Raw genomic sequence first — 23,024 nt, 5'->3', positions numbered from 1 at the left:
TCAGCTCACTCGCAGTCCTGGCTTGAGGTGAAGGCTAATTACCTCTCGTTCCAGCCACATCGACCCCTTCTGAGCGCCTATTTTCAGCTGCTGGGAATATTGTAAACAAGAAAAGAACCAAACATGTAGACATGCTAACCTTTCTTCATTACAACTGTTAGTCACTCACTGGAATGAGTAGAATTGGTTATTGTGTACTGTGTTGGACTGGATGTTTATTTTGCACATTTTAAAAGCAATACTTAATGTTTACAGTGCTCCAGAATATTTAGATTGGCACTTTTTTGTATTGGATGTTTATCTTTATTTTTGCACATTTGAGCAAATAAGCAATACTTTCACTTTTGTTGAAATGTTTACACTGTTGTTACAGAATATTTCGTTTTGCACTTTTTGTATTGGATGTTTATCTTTATTTTTGCACATTTTAAAGCAAAATAAGCAATACTTTTACTTTTGAAATGCTTATACTATTGCAGAATATTAAGATTTGCACTGGATGTTGACTTTTATATTTGCACATTAAAAAGCAAATAAGCTACTTTTAATTTTGTTAAATGTTAAAAGTTTTAAATGTTTACATTGTTACAGAATATTTAGTCATGTTGTTGTCAATGTTGACTGAGTGGCCATACTTCTTTTTTTTTGTAAATAAAAGCCATGCCTTTTGAAAAAACGGGCCTACATTTATTTTTTCATCTTCATTTTGAATAAAAAAAATAATCGGTAAAAGGAAAAATAATCTATAGATTAATCGAAAAAATAATCTATAGATTAACCGATTAATCGAAAAAATAATCTATAGATTAATCGATAGAAAAATAATCGTTAGCTGCAGCCTTAGAGACAGGTGTCACAGCAATTATTGCAGTAGGAGGGACAACGGGACAATGGTTCCACATTGACAAAACATCGAACAAACATTCAAGTATTTATATGTAACTTACACATTTTGTGTAGTTATAACAATAATAAAACATTATAAAATACAGGATGTTGTTGTGGCTTGTGCAGCCCTTTGAGACACTTGCGATTTAGGGCTATATAAATAAACATTGATTGATTGATTGAGTTTGAGTTTATTTCGAACATGCAAGCATACAACATGATACATCACAATTTCCAGTTTTTCTTTTCAACATGTTCGAAAAGGAGTAGGAAGAAGCAGAGCTTATTTAATCCTACCCCTTTTCTTTACGTAACAGTTGCTAAAACTTTTTGTTCACTTCCTGTTCACAATTTATTCACAATAAACTCCATAGGTAATCACAATAAAAATAAATAATAAATAATAGTAAGAATTTAATAATAATAATTGGTGAAGTAAGTCATATTTCATATGATGAGATAAGTAAGATTACTTTAAGAATGAATGAATGGATGGATGAAATAAATTGAGAATGTTTATCATGGTTCTTCTTCTTTGTACTTTGTAAACACTTTAAGTTTGAAGAGTTTCTTGAAGTGTATCATATTAGTACATTGTTTGATGGCTTTGCTTAATCCATTCCATAATTGAATTCCACATACTGATATACTGAAGGTCTTAAGTGTTGTACGTGCGTACAAATGTTTTAAATTACAGATTATATTTCTCCTCTTTTGTTGAGAAGAATTGTTGTATATTCTTGGGTAGCAGGTTATAGTTTGCTTTGTGTATAATTTTAGCTGTTTGCAAATTCACTATGTCATGGAATTTCAGTATCTTTGATTCTAAAAAATAAAGGATTTGTATGTTCTCTATATCCAACATTATGTATTATTCTAACTGATCTTTTTTGTAACACCGTTAATGAATGAAGTGTACTTTTGTAATTATTTCCCCATATTTCTACACAGTAACTCAGATATGGTAACACTAGTGAGCAGTAGAGAATATGAAGTGATTTTTTGTCCAGAACATGTTTTGCTTTATTCATTATTGACGTGTTTCTTGCTACTTTATGTTGTATATTTTTTACGTGAGATTTCCAGTTCAATTTATCATCAATCATTATGATTGATTATTTACATAACATAATTGACCCTGTTACACTTGTGTGAACCTACGGCTTTACATTTTGTTACATATACACTACCGTTCAAAAGTTTGGGGTCACATTGAAATGTCCTTATTTTTGAAGGAAAGCACTGTACTTTTCAATGAAGATAACTTTAAACAAGTCTTAACTTTAAAGAAATACACTCTATGCATTGCTAATGTGGTAAATGACTATTCCAGCTGCAAATGTCTGGTTTTGGGTGCAATATCTACATAGGTGTATAGAGCCCCATTTCCAGCAACTATCACTCCAGTGTTCTAATGGTACAATGTGTTTGCTCATTGGCTCGGAAGGCTAATTGATGATTAGAAAACCCTTGTGCAATCATGTTCACACATCTGAAAACTGTTTAGCTCGTTACAGAAGCTACAAAACGGACCTTCTTTTAAGCAGATTGAGTTTCTGGAGCATCACATTTGTGGGGTCAATTAAACGCTCAAAATGGCCAGAAAAAGAGAACTTTTATCTGAAACTCGACAGTCTATTCTTGTTCTTAGAAATGAAGGCTATTCCACAAAATTGTTTGGGTGACCCCAAACTTTTGAACGGTAGTGTATATATTTTGCCTTCTATCTTAGTTACTTTGTTGAGTTTACAACCCCCTGGCGCTGTTTTGTGCCGTTTCTGTACTTGTTTTGCTGGTTATTTTTAGTGATTGTATGTAAAGGTAGCATATTATAAATAAAGGGAGGTGTTTAGGGCACGTCCGACCGGTAGGAGGCCACGGGGAAGACCCAGGACACGTTGGGAAGACTATGTTGGCCTGGGAACGCCTCGGGATCCCCCGGGAAGAGCTGGACGAAGTGGCTGGGGAGAGGGAAGTCTGGGCTTCCCTGCTTAGGCTGCTGCCCCCGCGACCCGACCTCAGATAAGCGGAAGAAGATGGATGGTTTATAAAATTCAAAAAATACAAATAAGTCCCCTCAATGTCTCTTCAGTCCTCCTGTCTGTCTTCGTCTAATTCTGCCTGTCAGTCTGTCTCCCCCCGTGGCTCTGTCTTTCTGTCAGTGTTTTGCTGCATCAGGTTTTTTTTTCCCCCGCTGGGCCCATAACGGATCCAGCACACACGCACACTGCACCCCATCCCATAATAACCACACCTAGGCTCTCCACAGCCGCTGCGTTCAGGATACTGCAGCAGACTTCTACCCAACATGCATCGCTCCACGGCGGTCACACCCTCCATCCCGCAGTGAGACAAACTTGAAGCCATCCTGCTCACCTGCCGCTGCCTTCTCTTTGCCCTCCATCGACCTCTCGATTCGGCTCAGTCCGTTGAGGTGTTTTGGGTTTCCGCTCGTCTTCTCCCTTTCCTGACTCAGCGGAGTCGACGTGGGTCGAAAGCGAGAAGAGCCGATAAACGCGACAGAAGGCGAGACGCTAAGCTAAACTCGAGCAAGCTAGAATTGAAAAAAAAAGAAACTAATGGAGGCAATCTTCTTCGTCTTTTCCCGCCTGCGGACGCCGAGGGTCTTGCCTTCTACCTGCGCCGTGTCCGCGCGCGCGCTCTTCACTCAATGCGCGCTCCCTGCCGCTGCTGCAGCTCGTGCCAGGGGAGTGACGTCAGCGCCGGAAGGGGTTTTTAAGGTGACACCAGGATGATCGTGACTGGATAGATACTTTCATTATCGGTAATGGCCGTCATAAAACGCTTTTTGAGTCACACTTTAACGGGGAGCTCACCACTTTATAAAATAACTGTAATAAAGTAAAATTGAAGTTAAAGTTAAAGCATACTTGCCAACCTTGAGACCTCCGATATCGGGAGGTGGGGGGGCGTGTTTGGGGCGGGGGACGTGGTTTGGGGCGTGGCTAAGGGCGTGGTTAAGAAGAGAGTATATTTACAGCTAGAATTCACCAGATCAAGTATTTCATATATATATATATATATATATATATATATATATATATATATATATATATATATATATATATATATGTATATGTATGAAATACTTGACTTTCAGTGAATTCTAGCTATATATATATATATATATATATATATATATATATATATATATATATATATATATATATTTTTTTTTTTTTTTTTTTTTTTAATTATTATTTTTTTATTATTATTTTATTATACATATAAATAAAATACTTGAATTTCAGTGTTCTGCAGGCTATCCAGTAGATGGCAGTATTGTCCTGTTTAAGAGTGTCACAACATTGCTGTTTACTGCAGACGAACTGCGGTAGACTAAACGTGACTGCTGTTGTTGTGTGTTGTTACCGCGCTGGGAGGACGTTGATGAAACTGCCTAACAATAAATCCACATAAGAAACCAAGAACTCTCTCTCCTTGTTGTGCACTCTACTCTAAAAGCCGTAGATGTTATGACGTCATTGGGCAGGCAAGCTGTTTATATTGTGGGAAAGCGGACGTGAGAACGGCTGTCCCCACTCAGGTCCGCATTGAGCTGGAGGGGGCGTGGCCTCCAGCTCCGGCTGAATACCGGGAGTTTGTCGGGAGAAAATCTCTGCCGGGAGGTTGTCGGGAGAGGCGCTGAATACCGGGATTCTCCCGCTAAAAACGGGAGGGTTGGCAAGTATGAGTTAAAGTACCAATGATTGTCACACACACACACTAGGTGTGGTGAAATTTGTCCTCTGCATTTGACCCATTCCCTTGTTCACCCCCTGGGAGGTGAGGGGAGCAGTGGGCAGCAGCGGTGCCACGCCCGGGAATCATTTTTTGGTGATTTAACCCCCAATTACAACCCCCGGATTGTAAATAATGTAAATCATTCAATGTATATACTCTGATGATTGTCTTGTGTGATGACTGTATTATGATTTTAGTATATATTTGATAGTATATATCTGTATCATGAATCAATTTAAGTGGACCCCGACTAAAACAAGTTGAAAAACTTATTCGGGTGTTACCATTTAGTGGTCAATTGTACGGAATATGTACTTCACTGTGCAATCTACTAATACAAGTTTCAATCAATCAATCAATCAATCAATTCCAACCCTTGATGCTGAGTGCCAAGCAGGGAGGTAATGGGTCCCAATATTATAGTCTTTGGTATGACTCGGCCGGGATTTGAACTCACAACTAGGGCTGGGCGATATGGCCTTTTTTTAATATCTCGATATTTTTAGGCCATGTCACGATACACGATATATATCTCGATATTTTGCCTTAGCCTCGAATGAACACTTGATGCATGTAATCACAGCAGTATGATGATTCTATGTGTCTACATTAAAACATTCTTGTTCATACTGCATTAATACACTATTTATAATGTATATCAACAAAATTCGTAAAGTATCAACACTGCTGAAGTTCATCCTCTTTGCTGACGATACAACCATTTACATGTGCAGGTGACGACGTGAAGCAACTTCTGGCCTCTGTAACTGAGGAGATGATAAAGTTAAAAACTTGGTTTAATACCAACAAATTGTCTCTGAATTTAATGAAGACCAAAATCATGCTCTTTAGCAATCGTGTCGTAGAATTTCTGACCTTTGACCTATAGTTCATGTCTGTCAAAAATGTATGCTCATTTTGATTTCTCTTCCTCTTCTGTGGGACAAAAGTGAACTTTAAGTCGTGCCAACCTGTCTAACTGAATGTGTTGACTGTCTGAAAGATTCGAGTTGTTATGGAACAGATAGGGAAAACAAAATAAGACATTGACGCACTAACAAGAGAGATAAGAAAGGGATAAAGCCAAACGAAGACAGTGTTTTGGGCACCATCTTCTTTTTTCATGGTGACGGGCGCGCCCGGGGGGAAACTTTCTGTGTGCTAGACAACTCAACCCAACCATTGTACCATTTGATTATGAGTAAAATAAAACTCTTGTGTTAAATCTACTTTGGTTCTCATTGACAACCTGGACTTTCCACTACAAAATTGGCGTCACGAACTAGGATGGTCCAGAACTCTGCAAGTCAACATCCGCTCCCGGCTTCTCTCTCAGGCAGACAACGCTTGCACGCGCGCATCTAATAAAAGGTAAGCTATTTTGCTTATTGTGTAAAAGTTATCTGTCTGAAGAGAAACGGGATCGGTAAGATAAAAACTGAAATTTTTTTTCATAAAAGATAGTTCTCCAAAAACAACCTAGACTGAGGCATGTGTTGGTTGGTTTGAGTTGTATTATATGTGATCATTTGTCTGTGTGTTTGTTGAAAACTTGTAATCTCTTGTTTTTAACAAATGGGGATTGTTGATAGAATTTTGGTGGTTTGGAGTGCAGAAGCATAGACGATGTGAGACGAAAAATTTCTTTGCAAGTACATGGTTAGCCGGAGTTGGACACAGCGAAATTTAAGGCAAGGTTGGCTAAACTGATGTGACATTTGGCCCACACAAATTTATGACGTCTATGAAGGTCCTACGTATCTGTCTATGTGGAAGCTGCAGCCGGGTAAAAAGCCTGATATAAGGTGATCGTTCAGTGACTCCGGTAGAGGAGATCAACTGAGCCAAGTTGTCACGAATTTGGAAATTTGCTGCAGTATAGATGGATAGAGTAAGGGCTCCATATGGTAGAGACTTGGTGAAACTATATGGACTGACCAGACACGATGTACTGTAGAAATTGAAGGGTGATTCCTGGAAATTCTACAGCGCCTTAGGCTGTTATCCGTGTTGGTCAGGAAGGAAAAGCAGGATTTGCTCCGCTGAATGGGTTAATCGCCATTATATGAGTAAAAATGACCTGCGTGTGTGTGTTATGAGACGGCCGATTCCACAAAAGCACGCGTGCATTAGTTGTTTATATTGGTCCGGACCAGGGGGGAGTGTTTTGTGGGATAAAAATGTGTGTTTTTAAATTTATATATATATATCTGCGTATTTTAATAACTTTTGTGTAGCACCTGGTTTCTTATCTGGTTTAATTCTCCCTCATGCTTTTGTGAGAGTTCCCTAACGCTTTTTTCGCACCCACGCTGATCTGCAAGAGCTGGGAAATTGTTGGTTATGTGTGTGCGTGTGAGAAAATAGACAAAGTTATGTACAGAAAACACATGAGTGAATGATCCATCCATATAATTATTTTCTTTCGCTTATCAAGAGGTTGGATCGCGGAGGCAGCAGCCTAAGCAGGGAGGCTCCCCCTCGTGGGCGCTGCGAGCTAATTCCAGTCATTTGAATTTGTTTTTAACTATACTGGTGATTGTGACTGTGCGATATTACAGTTGTTTTAATTTACCAGCTCTTGCTCGCTGGTAAATTCTCTGTGCGTGTGACGAGGCTGTGTGAATGACAGCTGCGTGAGGCATTGGGCCGAAGAGGTGTGACAGTGTTAGCATAGCATTGGGCTAGGTTAGCAAAAGTTTGCTTACTGAGGCATAGTAAGGCTAGGTTAGCATCTAGCTTGGCATTACTAAGTGTGGTTGAACAGTTATTCTCGGCCTGTAGATCAGCACTTCTCAGGACCAGCAGCTTCCTAGGAAGGTGGAAAGACCATGAGACCAAAATGGTAAGTTTGCAAAATGTAGAATTTGTGTGCCAGTTCCTCTGTGCAGATTTGAGGATGAAAGCAGCCACTCCAGATTCCCTTGCACTCGCTAAGAGGGGCACGGTCAAAGCCAATCCAGGACCAACACCCGATACCTGACTGGAAGGAACCGAGAGGAGAGACAACACCTTGCCAGCGATGACGAGAACAACTAACGTTGCCAGCCAATGTGTCCACCGGGACTCCAGCAGCTGTGGAAAGAAGTGTCGGGAGTGCCGAAGCAGCGAGGAGGCCTGAAGCAAGCCGAGGGCCTGGACCAAAGCCCCAACGCCCCATACTTTGCCCCGCCTTCCCCAAAGCCCCATACTTTTCCCCAATTTCGGCCAGCACGGACATGCCATTAAACAGTCTGCCCAATGGACTGAACCACACCCCAAGAAGAGACAGAGACAGACTGTTTGAGTGGATCTCTTTCTTCACCAAGGCAGCCAAAAGCCCAACGAGGTGTAAAAGTAATATACCCATCAGGATTGTTATTGATGATACACCAATAGAATATATTCAACAAAATTCATTCTTAAGAGTGGTAATAGATGAAAATATCTCATGGAAGCCTCATATAAATTACCTGAGGACAAAAATTGCTAAATGTGTAGGAATGATGAGGAGTTCATGTCATTTAATGAACACCATTGCTCTGCTGTTATTGTATCATTAATTTATTATGTCATATTTAAACTATAGTGTTGAAGTCTGGGGAAATTGTTATGAATCCCATCTACAGCCTTTAGTCACTCTACAGAAAAAGGCCATTAGGATTGTGTCCAATGTTCACTACAGACATCATTCAAATCCACTATTCATGGCAGGGCCGGCCCGTGGCATAGGCCGTATAGGCAAATGCTAAGGGCGCCGTCCATCAGGGGGCGCCACGCCAGTGCCACAAATGTTGGAGAAAAAAAAAAAAAAAAAAGTTGGTACTATTATTTCTAAATACAAAAAATAATCCCACGTTAATTAAAATGCAATGTAAAGCCTATTTAATAGAAATATTATTTGTTACAACATTACCGCCCCCCGCACGGTGCGCCCCCTCCCTTCCCGTATCATGACTCTTACCACATCAAAAAATCAACACAAGATGTCAAAACGGCCAAAACTGTCAGGTGCCCAGGGAAGAAAAAAGAGAAAAGAAGAGGAGGAGAAACGAGAAAAAGACAGAGGTAGCAGGTAGGTAACGTTAGCCTACATGAAATTATTTGTCTGTTACAGAATGTGATAGTAACCTGGCTTTTTAGCATTAAGCTAATGTTACATGATTCGGCAATTGCTAATCAATAAATAGCTAGTTCTGTTTTAACGTCGGGTTAATATTGTGGAGGGGGCTAAATTGTTATGGAAAATAATAATGTAACGTTAGGTAATTACAGTACTCCCACCTTACATTCCTCAGGGACATTTGTATTACCGGTAGATCTTTTAAGCAGGTGTTTTTTGTTTACATTGTTATTGCCTTCTGGTTAGCTAATGTTTGCCCTGCAGGTAATAGTCACTTTTCCACCTCTTTATATATTAGGTATAGTTGTAAGCCTAGTTGTTAAAGTGCACATCATTAATGTTAATTAAGCAATATCACATGAGAGGGAATGCTGTTTTTTGATTTGAGCACTGCTGTGATTCGGTTAAAGATAATCATAACATAACATTCTCATATAATATGTTAATTTGCTTTCTTTAAGTAAAAAAAAAGGTCAAAGACAAAGCTATTCGGTTTCTTGTGAGTATATACACTTCACTGCCGATGTGGGGGGGGCGCCACCTAAAATCTTGCCTAGGGCGCCAGATTGGTTAGGGCCAGGCCTGATTCATGGAGTTAAAGCAACTTAAACTGAACGATGTGATCAACTTTAAAACTGCTCAAATTATGTTTAGGGCATCCCAAAACTCTCTACCATCCAATATACAGAACCTATTCCAGGATAGAGATGCTCACCATCGTTACAGTCTAAGAGGAAACAACAAATTATATTTGCCTAAATTTAGAACAACTTTAAAATCAATGTGCATTTCAGTGCGTGGAGTCAGTCTGTGGAACAACTTAGGGGACGAGTTAAAAACGTGTTCTAACATGATTCAATTTAAAAGACTGTTTAAAAAAGAAGTACTGAAGAAGTACGAGGAGGAAAGAGTGATGCCCTCAGCACAAAGCGATGGGAGAGTGTCATGACTGGGTCTATGGCGTGGTTTGTTCTCCCAGAAGGCAACGGAAAATCGGCGCGTGCAAGACGTGAATTTAAATACATGTTTAATTTTAACAATAAAAAAAAGGAATAAACAAAAAGTGCTCACAGCGGAGGTAAAAACTTGACTATGGAAACAAAAAGCGCGCACAAAGGCGGAAATACAAAACTTGGGTATAAACACAAACTTGCACAAAGGCAGAAACTATGAACAATAAAACAAAAACACTAACTGTGGCATAAATGAACAAAACTTACTTGGCAAAGAACTGTGACGTGACATGACAGGAAGTGGAGGGATGAAAAAGTGCGAGATCGCCAGGACAACAACAGAAAAACAATGGACTTAAATAACACAGACATGATTAACAACAGGTGCGTGACTCAAAACGTGAAACAGGTGCGTGACATGACAGGTGAAAACTAATGGGTGACCATGGAAACCAAACAAAACAAGGAAGTGAAACCAGGAACTAAAAAAAGAGTCCAAAAACCAAGCAAAACAAAAACATGATTAACACAGACATGACAGAGAGAGGTGTACGGTCAGAGAGTGTTTGGGCCAGTGTGTGTGTGTGTACGTGTGTGTGTGTGTGTGTGTGTGTGTGTGTGTGTGTGTGTGTGTGTGTTTTGTCTCGTCTTCTCTTGTCTCATAGTAACAGTGGTACTATTGTATTGTTAGTTTACAGGAGCTTTTCTTGTTTTAGTTTGTATAGTATTGTTCTTGTATTATATTGTTTATGTTAAATGTGGAATAAGTGAGAGGGGTTGGGATATTATAAGCATCTGCTTCATCCAACCCCTTTTCAAGCCTTGCATAAATGTCTCTGCCAAAATGTAAAAAAAAAAGAAGTGTGTTGTTGTATTGTGCAGGTTTGAAATAAATACTTCAATTCAATTCAAATATATGCTCATTTTAAACTTTCATGCAGAGGGAAATCACAACTAAGTCAATTGACCACAACTGTATTTATTAAACAGTTATTAAGCAGTGGCACAAACATTCATGTCATTTCACAACAGAAAGTGCAAGATTGTCAGAGACATTTTAAAACAAGCTATAAGTGCACTTTTGTGCATGATGTCACTAAGATGACAAATCAAAACAACACTAAATTAAAGTGCACTCTTTGTACAGGACGCCACTACAATAGTTTAAAATAAATAAAGTGCACTTTTGTGCATGATGTCACACAAGATATTTCAATAACTGTCAAATAAAAATGAGCTGCATAAAAGGAAATCAAATAGTGTATGTCCTTCGCTATGTGGTAGGTTACTACGGGTGTTATCTCCTTATGTTATGGACTATTTTTTTCATACAGTGTTGATCTGGAAATGGTTGCCTCGGCATTTTGTTGGTGTGGCACCGAACGGAGATGATTTACATGTGGAGTAAGCACTCTTCATTCTCTAGCAGGTGACTTTTCAAATGTTGCTACATATTAGCAGTAATGCTACTTTTTGTAGCAACGCTTTTGCCCCACACTTGACAAATTACAGTTGTCTGTTTGACATACTTGAAGCCAAACCACCGCCAGACGATGGACCCCTGTACGGTGCTGTAGTTAACATGGGCGCCGATTGCCCTTTTAAGTTACGGTTGCATTATACCTTATAGCTGTTGCACAAGAAACCAAGTTATATGACTCTGAGTCATTTGTTGGCCTATGTCATGTTATATGAATTTGGCGTATTTGGCTGCAAAATTGTCCAAAAAGAAGTTCACGTGCAAGATTAACAACAAGAAAAAGAGTCAAAGCAGCACTTGTCTGATATTGCTATAGTGCTATGTCCAAATTGTCTCCACTCGCTTTACATTGGGAAGGCCAATGGTTGCAGAAAGTACAAAGTAATTTAATACACTTTTAAGAAGAATCAACTGTTGAAACCGTGAGTCAGGATGGTGCTCGCTGACAACAAGCTATCCATACACTTGGGTAAAATAGAATCCATCCTGTTTGGGTCCCACATCAACCTTAAGAAAGTCAATGACTTCACCATAAAAGTGGGTGACATTGTTATCACCAGGAAAGATGAGGTCACCTACCTAGGTTCCATTCTGGAGGCTAACCTTTCCTGTGATAAAATGGCAACCAAGGTAATCAGAAAGGTTAACCAACGAACGAGATTTCTCTACAGAATCTCCTCTCTGGTCAACAAAAGCACCTTGAGGATTCTGGCGGGAACTCTCGTTCAACCCTTTTTCGATTACGCTTGCACCTCCTGGTACCCTAGCACCTCCAAAACCCTCAAATCTAAACTCCAAACATCTCAGAACAAGCTAGTCAGGTTACTTCTAGACCTCCACCCCAGATCCCACCTCACTCCTACCCACTTCTCTAAAGTGGGCTGGCTCAAGGTGGAGGACAGAGTTAAACAACTTGCACTGAGCCTAGTCTATAAAATCCACTACACCTCCCTGATACCGAAGTACATGTCAAACTACTTCCTTAACGTAAATGACTGCCATAACCACAACACCAGGGGGAGCTCCACTAACCGCGTTAAACCCAGATTCCGAACTAACAAAGGTCTTAACTCATTCTCTTTCTATGCCACATCAATGTGGAATGCGCTCCCAACAGGTATAAAAGAAAGGGCATCTCTATCCTCCTTCAAAACTGCACTAAAAGTTCACCTCCAGGCAGCTACAACCCTAAACTAACACCCTCCCCGGATTGCTAATAATCAAATGTAAACAATCAAATGCAGATACTTTTTCTTATGCCTTCTGATCTCTCTCTCTCTCTCTCTCTCTCTCTCTCTCTCTCTCTCTCTCTCTCTCTCTCTCTCTCTCTCTCTCTCTCTCTCTCTCTCTGTCTCTCTGTCCACTACTTGCTGTCCATATCCAACCCCCCGCCCCCCCTCCACACCCCTGATTGTAAATAATGTAAATAATTCAATGTGATTATCTTGTGTGATGACTGTATTATGATGATAGTATATATGATAGTATATATCTGTATCATGAATCAATTTAAGTGGACCCCGACTTAAACAGGTTGAAAAACTTATTCGGGTGTTACCATTTAGTGGTCAATTGTACGGAATATGCACTTCACTGTGCAACCTACTAATAAAAGTCTCAATCAATCAAAAGTGTGGAAAAGCTAAATGCCTGTGTCAGTCTCCCACAAAGTAGACATGTTAAACACACATGGCCTGCCTGGCTGCCTTATAGTCCTTACAGTTGTTCAGCTGACCCTTTCAAGTTACGTTTCTGTAGTTTACATGGGCGCCGATTGCGTCGTACCTTCATAGCTGTTCAGCCAACCCTTTTAAGTTACGGTTCCATCATACCTTATAGCTGTTGCATAAGAAACCAAGTTATATGACTCTGAGTCATACGTAGGCCTATGTCATGTTATATGAATTTAGCGTATTCGGCTGCAAAATTGTCCCGGTATTGAGCACTGTATAACGGACAGACCACAGAAACCTTGTTTCCTATGATGAAGTTGAACTGAACTGAAATGCTTACAAAATGTAGTATGAATGTAAGAATAGTTTGAATGTTGGAATGGTTTGAATGTTGAAGAGCTGACGCTGAACTGAAATGCTAATGGATGTAGGATGAATGTAGAAATGGTTTGAATGTAGAAAATTGTTTAAATGCTGAAATGGTTTGAATGCTGAAATTGTTTGAATGTTAAAATTTGTTGAATATGTTGGCCTATGTCATGTTATATGAATTTGGCGTATTCGGCTGCAAAATTGTCCAAAAAGTAGTTCACGTGCAAGTTTAACAAGTCAAAGCAGCACTTGTCTGATATTGCTATAGTGCTATCTCCAAATTGTCTCCACTCGCTTTACATTGGGAAGGCCAATGGTTGCAGAAAGTACAAAGTAATTTAAAGGCCTACTGAAACCCACTACTACCGACCACGCAGTCTGATAGTTTATATATCAATGATGAAATCTTAACATTGCAACACATGCCAATACGGCCGGGTTAACTTATAAAGTGCAATTTTAAATTTCCCGGGGAACTTCCGGTTCAAAACGCCTTTGGAGGATGACGTATGCGCGTGACGTCGCGAGGTCCATGGAAGTGTTTGGACCCTATTGGACACTCTGTTTTCTTCGACAAAATTCCACAGTATTCTGGACATCTGTGTTGGTGAATCTTTTGCAATTTGTTTAATGAACAATGGAGGCTGCAAAGAAGAACGTTGTAGGTGGGATCTGTGTATGCGGCTGGCTGTAGCAACACAACAAGGAGGACTTTGTTGGATAGCAGACGCGCTAGCGGCGAACTCACCTTGACTTCCTACGTCTCCGGGCCGCCGACCGCATCGTCGATCGCTGGAACGCAGGTGAGCACGGGTGTTGATGAGCAGAGGAGGGCTGGCTGGCGTAGGTGGAGGGCTAATGTTTTTATCATAGCTCTGACGAGGTCCCGTTGTTAAGTTAGCGTCGTTAGCAACAGCATTGCTAGGCTTCGACAGGCGTCGAATACACATTAACCGTGTATTTACATGTCCAGTGTTTGGTTCGGTGTCTCCTGATAGTAGTATTGTTGATCTTCTGTCTATCCTTCCAGTCAGGGATTTATTTATTTTGTTTCTATCTGCATTGGAGCCAGATGCTATCACGTTAGCTCAGTAGCTAAAGAGCTTCGTTGATGTATTGTCGTGGAGATATAAGTCACTGTGAATGTCCATTTCGCGTTCTCGACTCTCATTTTCAAGAGGATATAGTATCCGAGGTGGTTTAAAATACAAATCCGTGATCCACAATAGAAAAAGGAGAGTGTGTGGAATCCAATGAGCCCTTGTACCTAAGTTACGGTCAGAGCGAAAAAAGATACACCCTGCACTGCCTCTCTAGTTCTTCACTCTAACGTTCCTCATCCAGGAATCTTTCATCCTCGCTCAAATTAATGGGGTAATCGTCGCTTTCTCGGTCCGAATCTCTCTCGCTCCATTGTAAACAACGGGGAATTGTGAGGAATCCTACCTCCTGTGACGTCACGCTACTTCCGGTATAGGCAAGGCTTTTTTTTATCAGCGACCAAAAGTTGCGAACTTTATTGTCTTTGTTCTATACTAAATCCTTTCAGCAAAAATATGGCAATATCGCGAAATGATCAAGTATGACACATAGAATGGATCTGCTATCCCCGTTTAAATAAAAAAAATTTAATTTCAGTAGGCCTTTAATGAATTATCTGTAATAAGTGGAAAAGCGGCCTGCCCGGCCACCCATGTGTGCCGTGCCTTCCGGCATCACCAGCGATGGCCTTTGCGCCAGCCTTCCCCCGGCTCCCCAAGGTGTCCGGCCGCCTTATAGTCCTTAAAGTTGTTCAGCCAATCCTTTTAAGTTACGGTTTTGTAGTTAAAATGGGTGCCGATTTCGTCGTACCTTAATAGCTGTTCAGCCAACCCTTTTAAGTTACGGTTGCATTATACCTTACAGCTGTTGCACAAGAAACCAAGTTATATGACTCTGAGTCATACGTTGGCCTATGTCATGTTATATGAATTTGGCGTATTCGGCTGCAAAATTGTCCAAAAAGAAGTTCACGTGCTATTCACATCATGAATGTACACTATATTGCCAAAAGTATTTGGCCACCCACCCAAATGATGAGAATCAGGTGCCATAATCACTTGACCCGCTGTATAAAATCAATCACTTAGGCATGGAGACTGTTTCTACAAACATTTGTGAAAGAATGGGACGCTCTCAGTGATTTCCAGCATGTAACTGTCATAGGACGCCAACTGTGCAACAAATCCTGTCTTGAAATTTCCTTGCTCCTAAATATTCCAAAGTCAACTTTATTATAAGTAAAGTGAAAAGTTTGGAAACAACAACAACTCAGCCACCAAGTGGTAGGCTACGTAAACTGACAGAGAGGGGTCAGCGGATGCTGAAGCGCATAGTGCAAAGACTTTCTGCACAGTCAGTTGCCACAGAGCTCCAAACTTTATGTGAACTTCCAATTAGCCCACGTACAGTACGCAGAAAGCTTCATGGAATGGGTTTCCATGGGCGAGCAGCTGCATCTAGGCCATACGTCACCAAGTCCAATGCAAAGCGTGGGATGCAGTGGTGTAAAGCACGTTGCCACTGGACTCTAGAGCAGTGGAGACGCCTTCTCTGGACTGATGAATCACGCTTTTCCATCTGGCAATCTTATGGACGAGTCTGGGTTTGCAGGTTGCCAGGACTGCATTGTGCCGAGTGTGAAATTTGGTGGAGGAGGAATTATGGTGTGGGGTTGTTTTTCAGGAGTTGGGCTAGGCCCCTTAGTTCCAGTGAAAGGAACTTTGAATGCTCCAGAATACCAAAACATTTTGGATAATTCCATGGGAATTTATATACGTTTAACACGGTCAAAAAAGCTGTTGCTCCATGCCCTGTTCACCAAAACATTGTCACATTTACGGCAGTTGCTGACAATTTACGACAGTTACTGGCACTTTACGATACCTAAACAGAGCAAACTAATAGAGCACACCTGCATTGATAGGAAGCGAAAGACAACATTTTAAACTATATACCAATAATATAGAAAATAACAAATATACAGTCATTTAAGCTATTACTGTATAATTAAATTGACTTTAAACAAAACATGATATGTATACATAAAACATATGTGTAATTATGTCCGTAATGGCTCTAACAACCATTTCAAACGACGACTGTGGCTAAAATTCCAAAATAGTGCTATCTCCAAATTGTCTCCACTCGCTTTACACTGGAAAGGCCAATGGTTGCAGAAAGTACAAAGTAATTTAATACACTTTTAAGAAGAACCAAATGTTGAAACTGTGAGTCGGGATGGTGTGTGGAAAAGCTAAAAAATGCCTGTGTAGTCTCCCACACAATAAACAAGTTAAAGCAAAAGTTTGAAACAGAGTTCTGCTAAACAGTGACTTTGCATACCGGGCTTGATGTTGACTGGGGATTTTGATTCGCTATCCAAAAAGTCTCTGATAGTAAAGAAGACTGACAATGTTCTATTAAAAACAAAATCCTTGGTCTTTGAGATTTTATGAGTTGTTTGGTCATTCAAACTAATTGTATTGCTAAATCAGCTTTGGCAGAAAACACCACCTGAATAAATGTTAAACTACAAAGATCTGAATCCTTAATGAATTATCTGTAATAAGTGGAAAAGCGGTATCCCTTATAGTTGTTCAGCGTACCCTTTTAAGTTACGGTTCTGTAGTTAACATGAGCGCCGATTACGTCGTACCTTAATAGCTGTTCAGCCAACCCTTTTAAAGGCCTACTGAAAGCCACTACTACCGACCACGCAGTCTGATAGTTAATATATGAATGATGAAATCTTAACATTGCAACACATGCCAATACGGCCGGGTTAACTTATAAAGTTCAATTTTAAATTTCCCGCGAAACTTCCGCTTGAAAACGTCGCGGTATGATGACGTATGCACGTGACGTCACGAGGTCAAGGGAAGTGTTTGGACCCATACAAATACCTCTGTTTTCTTCGAAAAAATTCCACAGTATTCTGGACATCTGTGTTGGTGAATCTTTTGCAATTTGTTTAATGGACAATGGAGACTGCAAATAAGAAAGTTGTAGGTGCGATCGGTGTATTAGCGGCTGGCTGTAGCAACACCAACACCAGGAGGTTGTGTTGTGTTTTGAGCAGGATAGCAGACGCACTACGGTGAGTACAGCTTTGGCTTCCAAACATTTGATCGCTTGCCCGTACGTGCGTGTCGATATGTGCATGTCACGTACGTAACTTTGGGGAAATATATGTTTCTTGCCGACTCTGATGGCGGCCGGGGTGTCGTCAAAAGCGTACAACGCCCGCCGCCGCATCTAAGTTAGCTTCTATTTTTTTAGCTTCGCCAAGCTGAAAATTATTAACCGTGAATTTACATGTTCATGGTTTAATAGTATTGTTGATCTTCTGTCTATCCTTCCAGTCAGGGTTTTTTTAAATTTAGTTTCTATCTGCATTTGAGACTGATGCTATCACGTTAGCCCCGTAGCTAAGTTAGCTTCTATTTTTTTTAGCTTCGCCAAGCTGAAAATTATTAACCGTGTATTTACATGTTCATGGTTTAATAGTATTGTTGATCTTCTGTCTATCCTTCCAGTCAGGGTTTTTTAAAATTTAGTTTCTATCTGCATTTGAGACTGATGCTATCACGTTAGCCCCGTAGCTAAGTTAGCGTCTATTTTTTTAGCTTCGCCAAGCTGAAAATTATTAACCGTGTATTTACATGTTCAGTCACTGTGAATGTCCATTTCGCGTTCTCGACTCTCATTTTCAAGAGGATATAGTATCTGAGGTGGTTTAAAATACAAATCCGCGATCCACAATAGAAAAAGGAGAGAGTGTGGAATCCAATGAGCCAGCTTGTACCTAAGTTACGGTCAGAGCAAAAAAAGATACACCCCGCACTACACTGTAGTCCTTCACTCTAAAGTTCTTCATCCACGAATCTTTCATCTTTTCGCTCAAATTAATGGGGTAATCGTCGCTTTCTCGGTCCGAATGTCTCTCGCTCCATTGTAAACAAAGCAGAATTGTGAGGAATCTTTTGTCTTGTGACGTCACGCTACTTCCGGTAGGGGCAAGGGTTGTTTTTATCAGATACCAAAAGTTGCGATCTTTATCGTCGTTGTTCTCTACTAAATCCTTTCAGCAAAAATATGGCAATATCGCAAAATGATCAAGTATGACACACAGAATGGATCTGCTATTCCCATTTAAATACAATTTTTTTTATTTCAGTAGGCCTTTAAGTTACTGTTCTGTAGTTAACACGGGTGGTGATTGGGTCATGCCTTAATAGCTGTTCAGCCAACCCTTTTAAGTTACGGTTCGGTAGTTAACATGGACCCCATTAATTAATTTACCTTGTGGATCATTAAAGTTTGTCTAAGTCTAAGTCTACCCAGCCACTTTGTCTATTTGAGTGGGCCCAATGCTCCTTTGTAGTGGAAAAGTTGGGCCCCGGGGTCAAAAAGGTTATCAACCCTTCGCAGTAGTGTGATAGACGTGTGTTTGCAATTGGTACTTAAATGATACTATTTCCAATATTAATGTGATTCTGTTTTATGTTGCAGTAAGTTATATTTCATGTTCTATGGTTATAATCACACTTTTGCTCTTTGCCATTACAAGTAAAAAAAAAAAAAGTTGTTGAGATAATCCTTTAGATCAGGGCTGTCAAATGGGCACATTCTGAAAATACAATGAAACCTGACATGTGCTTGTTGTTAAAAGACTTTATAGTGACTCTACTGTACAGTGAAGAAGAAGACGGCCGCAGCCATGGTGGACGTTGCATAAAGAAATCCATTGTTTAAGAAGAGAGAAGAGCAGCAAAGTAGTGAGAAGATACAAAATAAATCACAGTTCAAAGGTTGTGAACACGAGAGAAGGTCAAAGGTCACAACACATGGATTACATTTCCACCAAGCAGGAGTGTGTGTGTGTGTGTTACCTCTATGTTGTGTTAGTGTTGTGAAGAGAACCTTAGAGTGTGAGTGTTTTCACTAATTGCACTTGAGGATGAAGGAATGGAAATCACATGATCAGTTATATTTTCTTAGCTTTTTTTTGTGTGGCATTATCATAAAGGAAATATTTAGGACAATACAAAGCAAAAGTAAAGAAAATGCTACAACATTGTGCTCAATCCATCCAGCTCAGGAACAACTCTCATGATGCTTTGATATGAGACCGCGCCAGCGAATGTCACATTATTATTATTACAAAGCACATATTCAGGGTTTTTTTTCTTACACTGAATTTTTTGCATTTGAATTGTCAACTGATTTTTTATTTATTTCAGTGAATAAAAATTTGCAAGCAAAATTTATGTTTTTAAATCATCACATTTGCTCCAATCAATTTTTTTAATTTCAGCATGTAAAAAAAATTCAGTGCAGAAATATTAATTGCTTCTAAACTCAAGACTCACTTCCTGTAAATCAAGACTAAAGCAATCGATCTCAGAACCAACCAATGAGGTGGCAAGTTTTAAACCACATGACTATGGAGGTTAATTTGTGTCTTTATTACGAAAGCCTTTTTTTTTTACACTGAATTTATGCAACAAAATTTTTTGCATTTGAATTTTTTTTACATCAAATTAAACTGACATAATAGAATAAAAATGTGTGTATTTAAAAATTCAGTTGGTCACCTTGTTGGCTGCTTCTGAGACAGGCTTGATTGCTTCCATCTTAATTTACGGAAAGTGGGTCTTCAGTTTCGAAGCAACAAATGTTTCTGCGCTGAATTTAAAAATTTTAAGCACACACTTTTTGCTCAAAAATTGTTTTTCAGTGAAATTGTCGGCCTAATTTGATGTAAAAAAATTAAAAAATTGTAACGCAAAAAATTTAGTGTAAAATTTTTTTTTAAAAGTATTTCGTAATAAAGACACAAATGAACCTGAATACATGACAAGTCTTACAAAGGGTCAGGTTATGCAGCATTACATAATACAGTCTTGAGTTTTGGAGCAGAAAAAAAATTCTGCACTGATTTTTTTCTGCATTGAATTTTAACAGACGGAATTTTCTAACAAATTTTGCTGGCAAATTTTTATTGAATGAAATTGTCAGCATAATGTGTTCAATTGAAATGCAAAAATCATTCGTAATAAAGACAGACATTTACTGCCATATAGATCAATAGTTATTGATCTGCAGAGGCGCATCAGCAGGCTGAAGTAGACGATTGCAGAGCGGTTGTCAGAGCTGGTTGAGTTGATAACAAGTTTTTTTTTTTAAATCAAACAAATAAGCACAAAATATTTGTTAAATAAATTAATTTAAAAAAACAGCTGCAAGTGACTTTACAAAGTCTACAATATCCAGCAGATATGTCATCTTTGACCACAAAGTCAAAAAGTGAAGTAAAAGTGACGGCACACTGATGTTAGTCAGTGAAACTGTGACACAAGCGGGTGGAGGTCAGTGCGCGTCTTCTCAAGGAACATTCTGTGACATCTACTGTGGACCATGTCACCGTGCAGCGGATTAACCTGAGTGCTGACATGCGGGAGGACAGCATCAGCGCCCACGTTTGCGCTCGTACAATCAAGTTTGCATAAAGGCGAATTTGAGATTAGCTACTTCATCTTGAGTGTCTGGCGCACATTTTGCATGGCAACCTGTGGAAACGGGTGTAATATGCAGGCAGGGCCACTAGTTGGCGATCTTTAGAACAGCCTTCATTACGCATTCAGTGCTACCTCGGCTTTTGGACGCCCCATTTTCGACAAACATTCTGCTCTTGTTTTCGTATATCGACGTAAGAAACGAGTACTGCCCAGTATATTGACTGCAAAATAATCCGCCACGGGGCCAAAGAAAGTTGCGAGTGCCAGCACTTTGATCAAGAAGTAAAGAAACATGATTGAAATCAAGAAAGACCTTGTAGTAAAGTACAAAGGCGCATTTACTTTATTTCTTACTGGAAAAATTGCTCTGGTTTTTATCTGATTCGGTCTTCTGGAAGGAAAGCGAGCTATCATTGTATGTCATTTTGAAGTATGCCGTGTGCAAGTCACGTGACTGCTGGGACGCATTAATGGCGCAGCAAATGTTTCTGCTTGTGAAGTAAACACGGAACACCTAAGACACGTCACAGTAGAAACTATAACAGTGTTGTTTTCTAGACTAACGCGCAAACAGCGCGCTTACAAACACCATCGGTGTTGCGTACTTCGGAATGTTGACGTTTTGGGAGCGTCTCTCATACGAGGAAAGTGGAGTGTCGCTCCTCAGGCGACCACACAAACACACACACAAATGTACCGAGCGCAGCGGATGTCACAATCAGACCCGAGTGGTCATCCACAATCTGGAGAGGCGTGGTGCGTTTTACATTCTGTGCAAAAATTAAGACGAAAATCAGCCGTCAGCTTCCTGTCAACCCTTCGCTTCATTTTGTGGCTATTTACACTTTGTTCGTAAGAGGTTAGTGCGGTCGAGACGTTCGTCTTCGAAGGAACCGTGCACCTTTACCAGGAAGCTTCTTACAATCGTACAGGGCGACAATCAGGCTGCTGTGACAATCTGAATGAAAGTGTTTAAAAAACAACAACAAAAGACCTGCTACATATGATGGAGAAGACCAATCAAGTCAACTTAAAAACTTGGGGTGTACATAAAAAAAATCGATTCACATCTGAATCGTGATTCTTTTTCACTCCGATTCTAAATGGATTCGTATTGTTTTTAAAAAAAAATATATATATATATATACACACACATATACATACATACATACATATATATATATATATATATATATATATATATATATATATATATATATATATATATATATATATATATATATATATATACATACATACACACACACACATATACATATATATATATATATATATATATTATATATATATATATACATACATACACACACACATATACATATATATATATATATATATATATATATATATATATACATACACACACACACACATATACATATATATATATATATATATATATACACAATATATATATACAGCTGTATATATATATATATATACACACACACACATATACATATACATACATTTATACACATAGACATATGTATATATACTAATACATACAGTATACACACACATATTATATATGTATACACACACACATATATACATATATATATATATATACACTACCGTTCAAAAGTTTGGGGTCACATTGAAATGTCCTTATTTTTGAAGGAAAAGCACTGTACTTTTCAATGAAGATAACTTTAAACTAGTCTTAACTTTAAAGAAATACACTCTATACATTGCTAATGTGGTAAATGACTATTCTAGCTGCAAATGTCTGGTTTTTGGTGCAATATCTACATAGGTGTATAGAGGCCCATTTCCAGCAACTATCACTCCAGTGTTCTAATGGTACAATGTGTTTGCTCATTGGCTCAGAAGGCTAATTGATGATTAGAAAACCCTTGTGCAATCATGTTCACACATCTGAAAACTGTTTAGCTCGTTACAGAAGCTACAAAACTGACCTACCTTTGAGCAGATTGAGTTTCTGGAGCATCACATTTGTGGGGTCAATTAAACGCTCAAAATGGCCAGAAAAAGAGAACTTTCATCTGAAACTCGACAGTCTATTCTTGTTCTTAGAAATGAAGGCTATGCCACAAAATTGTTTGGGTGACCCCAAACTTTTGAACGGTAGTGTGTATATATATATATATATATATATATATATATATATATATATATATATATATATATATATATATATATATATATATATATATATATATATATAATTTTTATTTATTCTCA

General features: G+C 39.1%; 1 protein-coding gene across 1 annotated transcript in view; it reads right to left on the bottom strand.

The window, feature by feature from the left end:
* LOC133658547 (fibroblast growth factor 12-like) overlaps positions 1–3,571 on the bottom strand; it is an 82,352-nt gene extending 78,781 nt beyond the window's left edge. The window contains exon 1 of the mRNA XM_062060708.1: positions 3,265–3,571. Within this exon, the coding sequence (XP_061916692.1) occupies positions 3,265–3,292 (28 nt within the window). The 5' untranslated portion in view covers positions 3,293–3,571. The remainder of the gene's footprint in view (positions 1–3,264) is intronic.
* Between the last annotated feature and the right edge of the window lie 19,453 nt (positions 3,572–23,024).

The sequence above is a fragment of the Entelurus aequoreus genome, linkage group LG10, assembly GCF_033978785.1.
Source record: "Entelurus aequoreus isolate RoL-2023_Sb linkage group LG10, RoL_Eaeq_v1.1, whole genome shotgun sequence".
In the NCBI taxonomy this organism is placed as follows: Eukaryota; Metazoa; Chordata; class Actinopteri; order Syngnathiformes; family Syngnathidae; genus Entelurus; species Entelurus aequoreus.
Note: the sequence above shows the minus strand (reverse complement) of the source record. Positions and strands in the feature narration are given on the sequence as shown.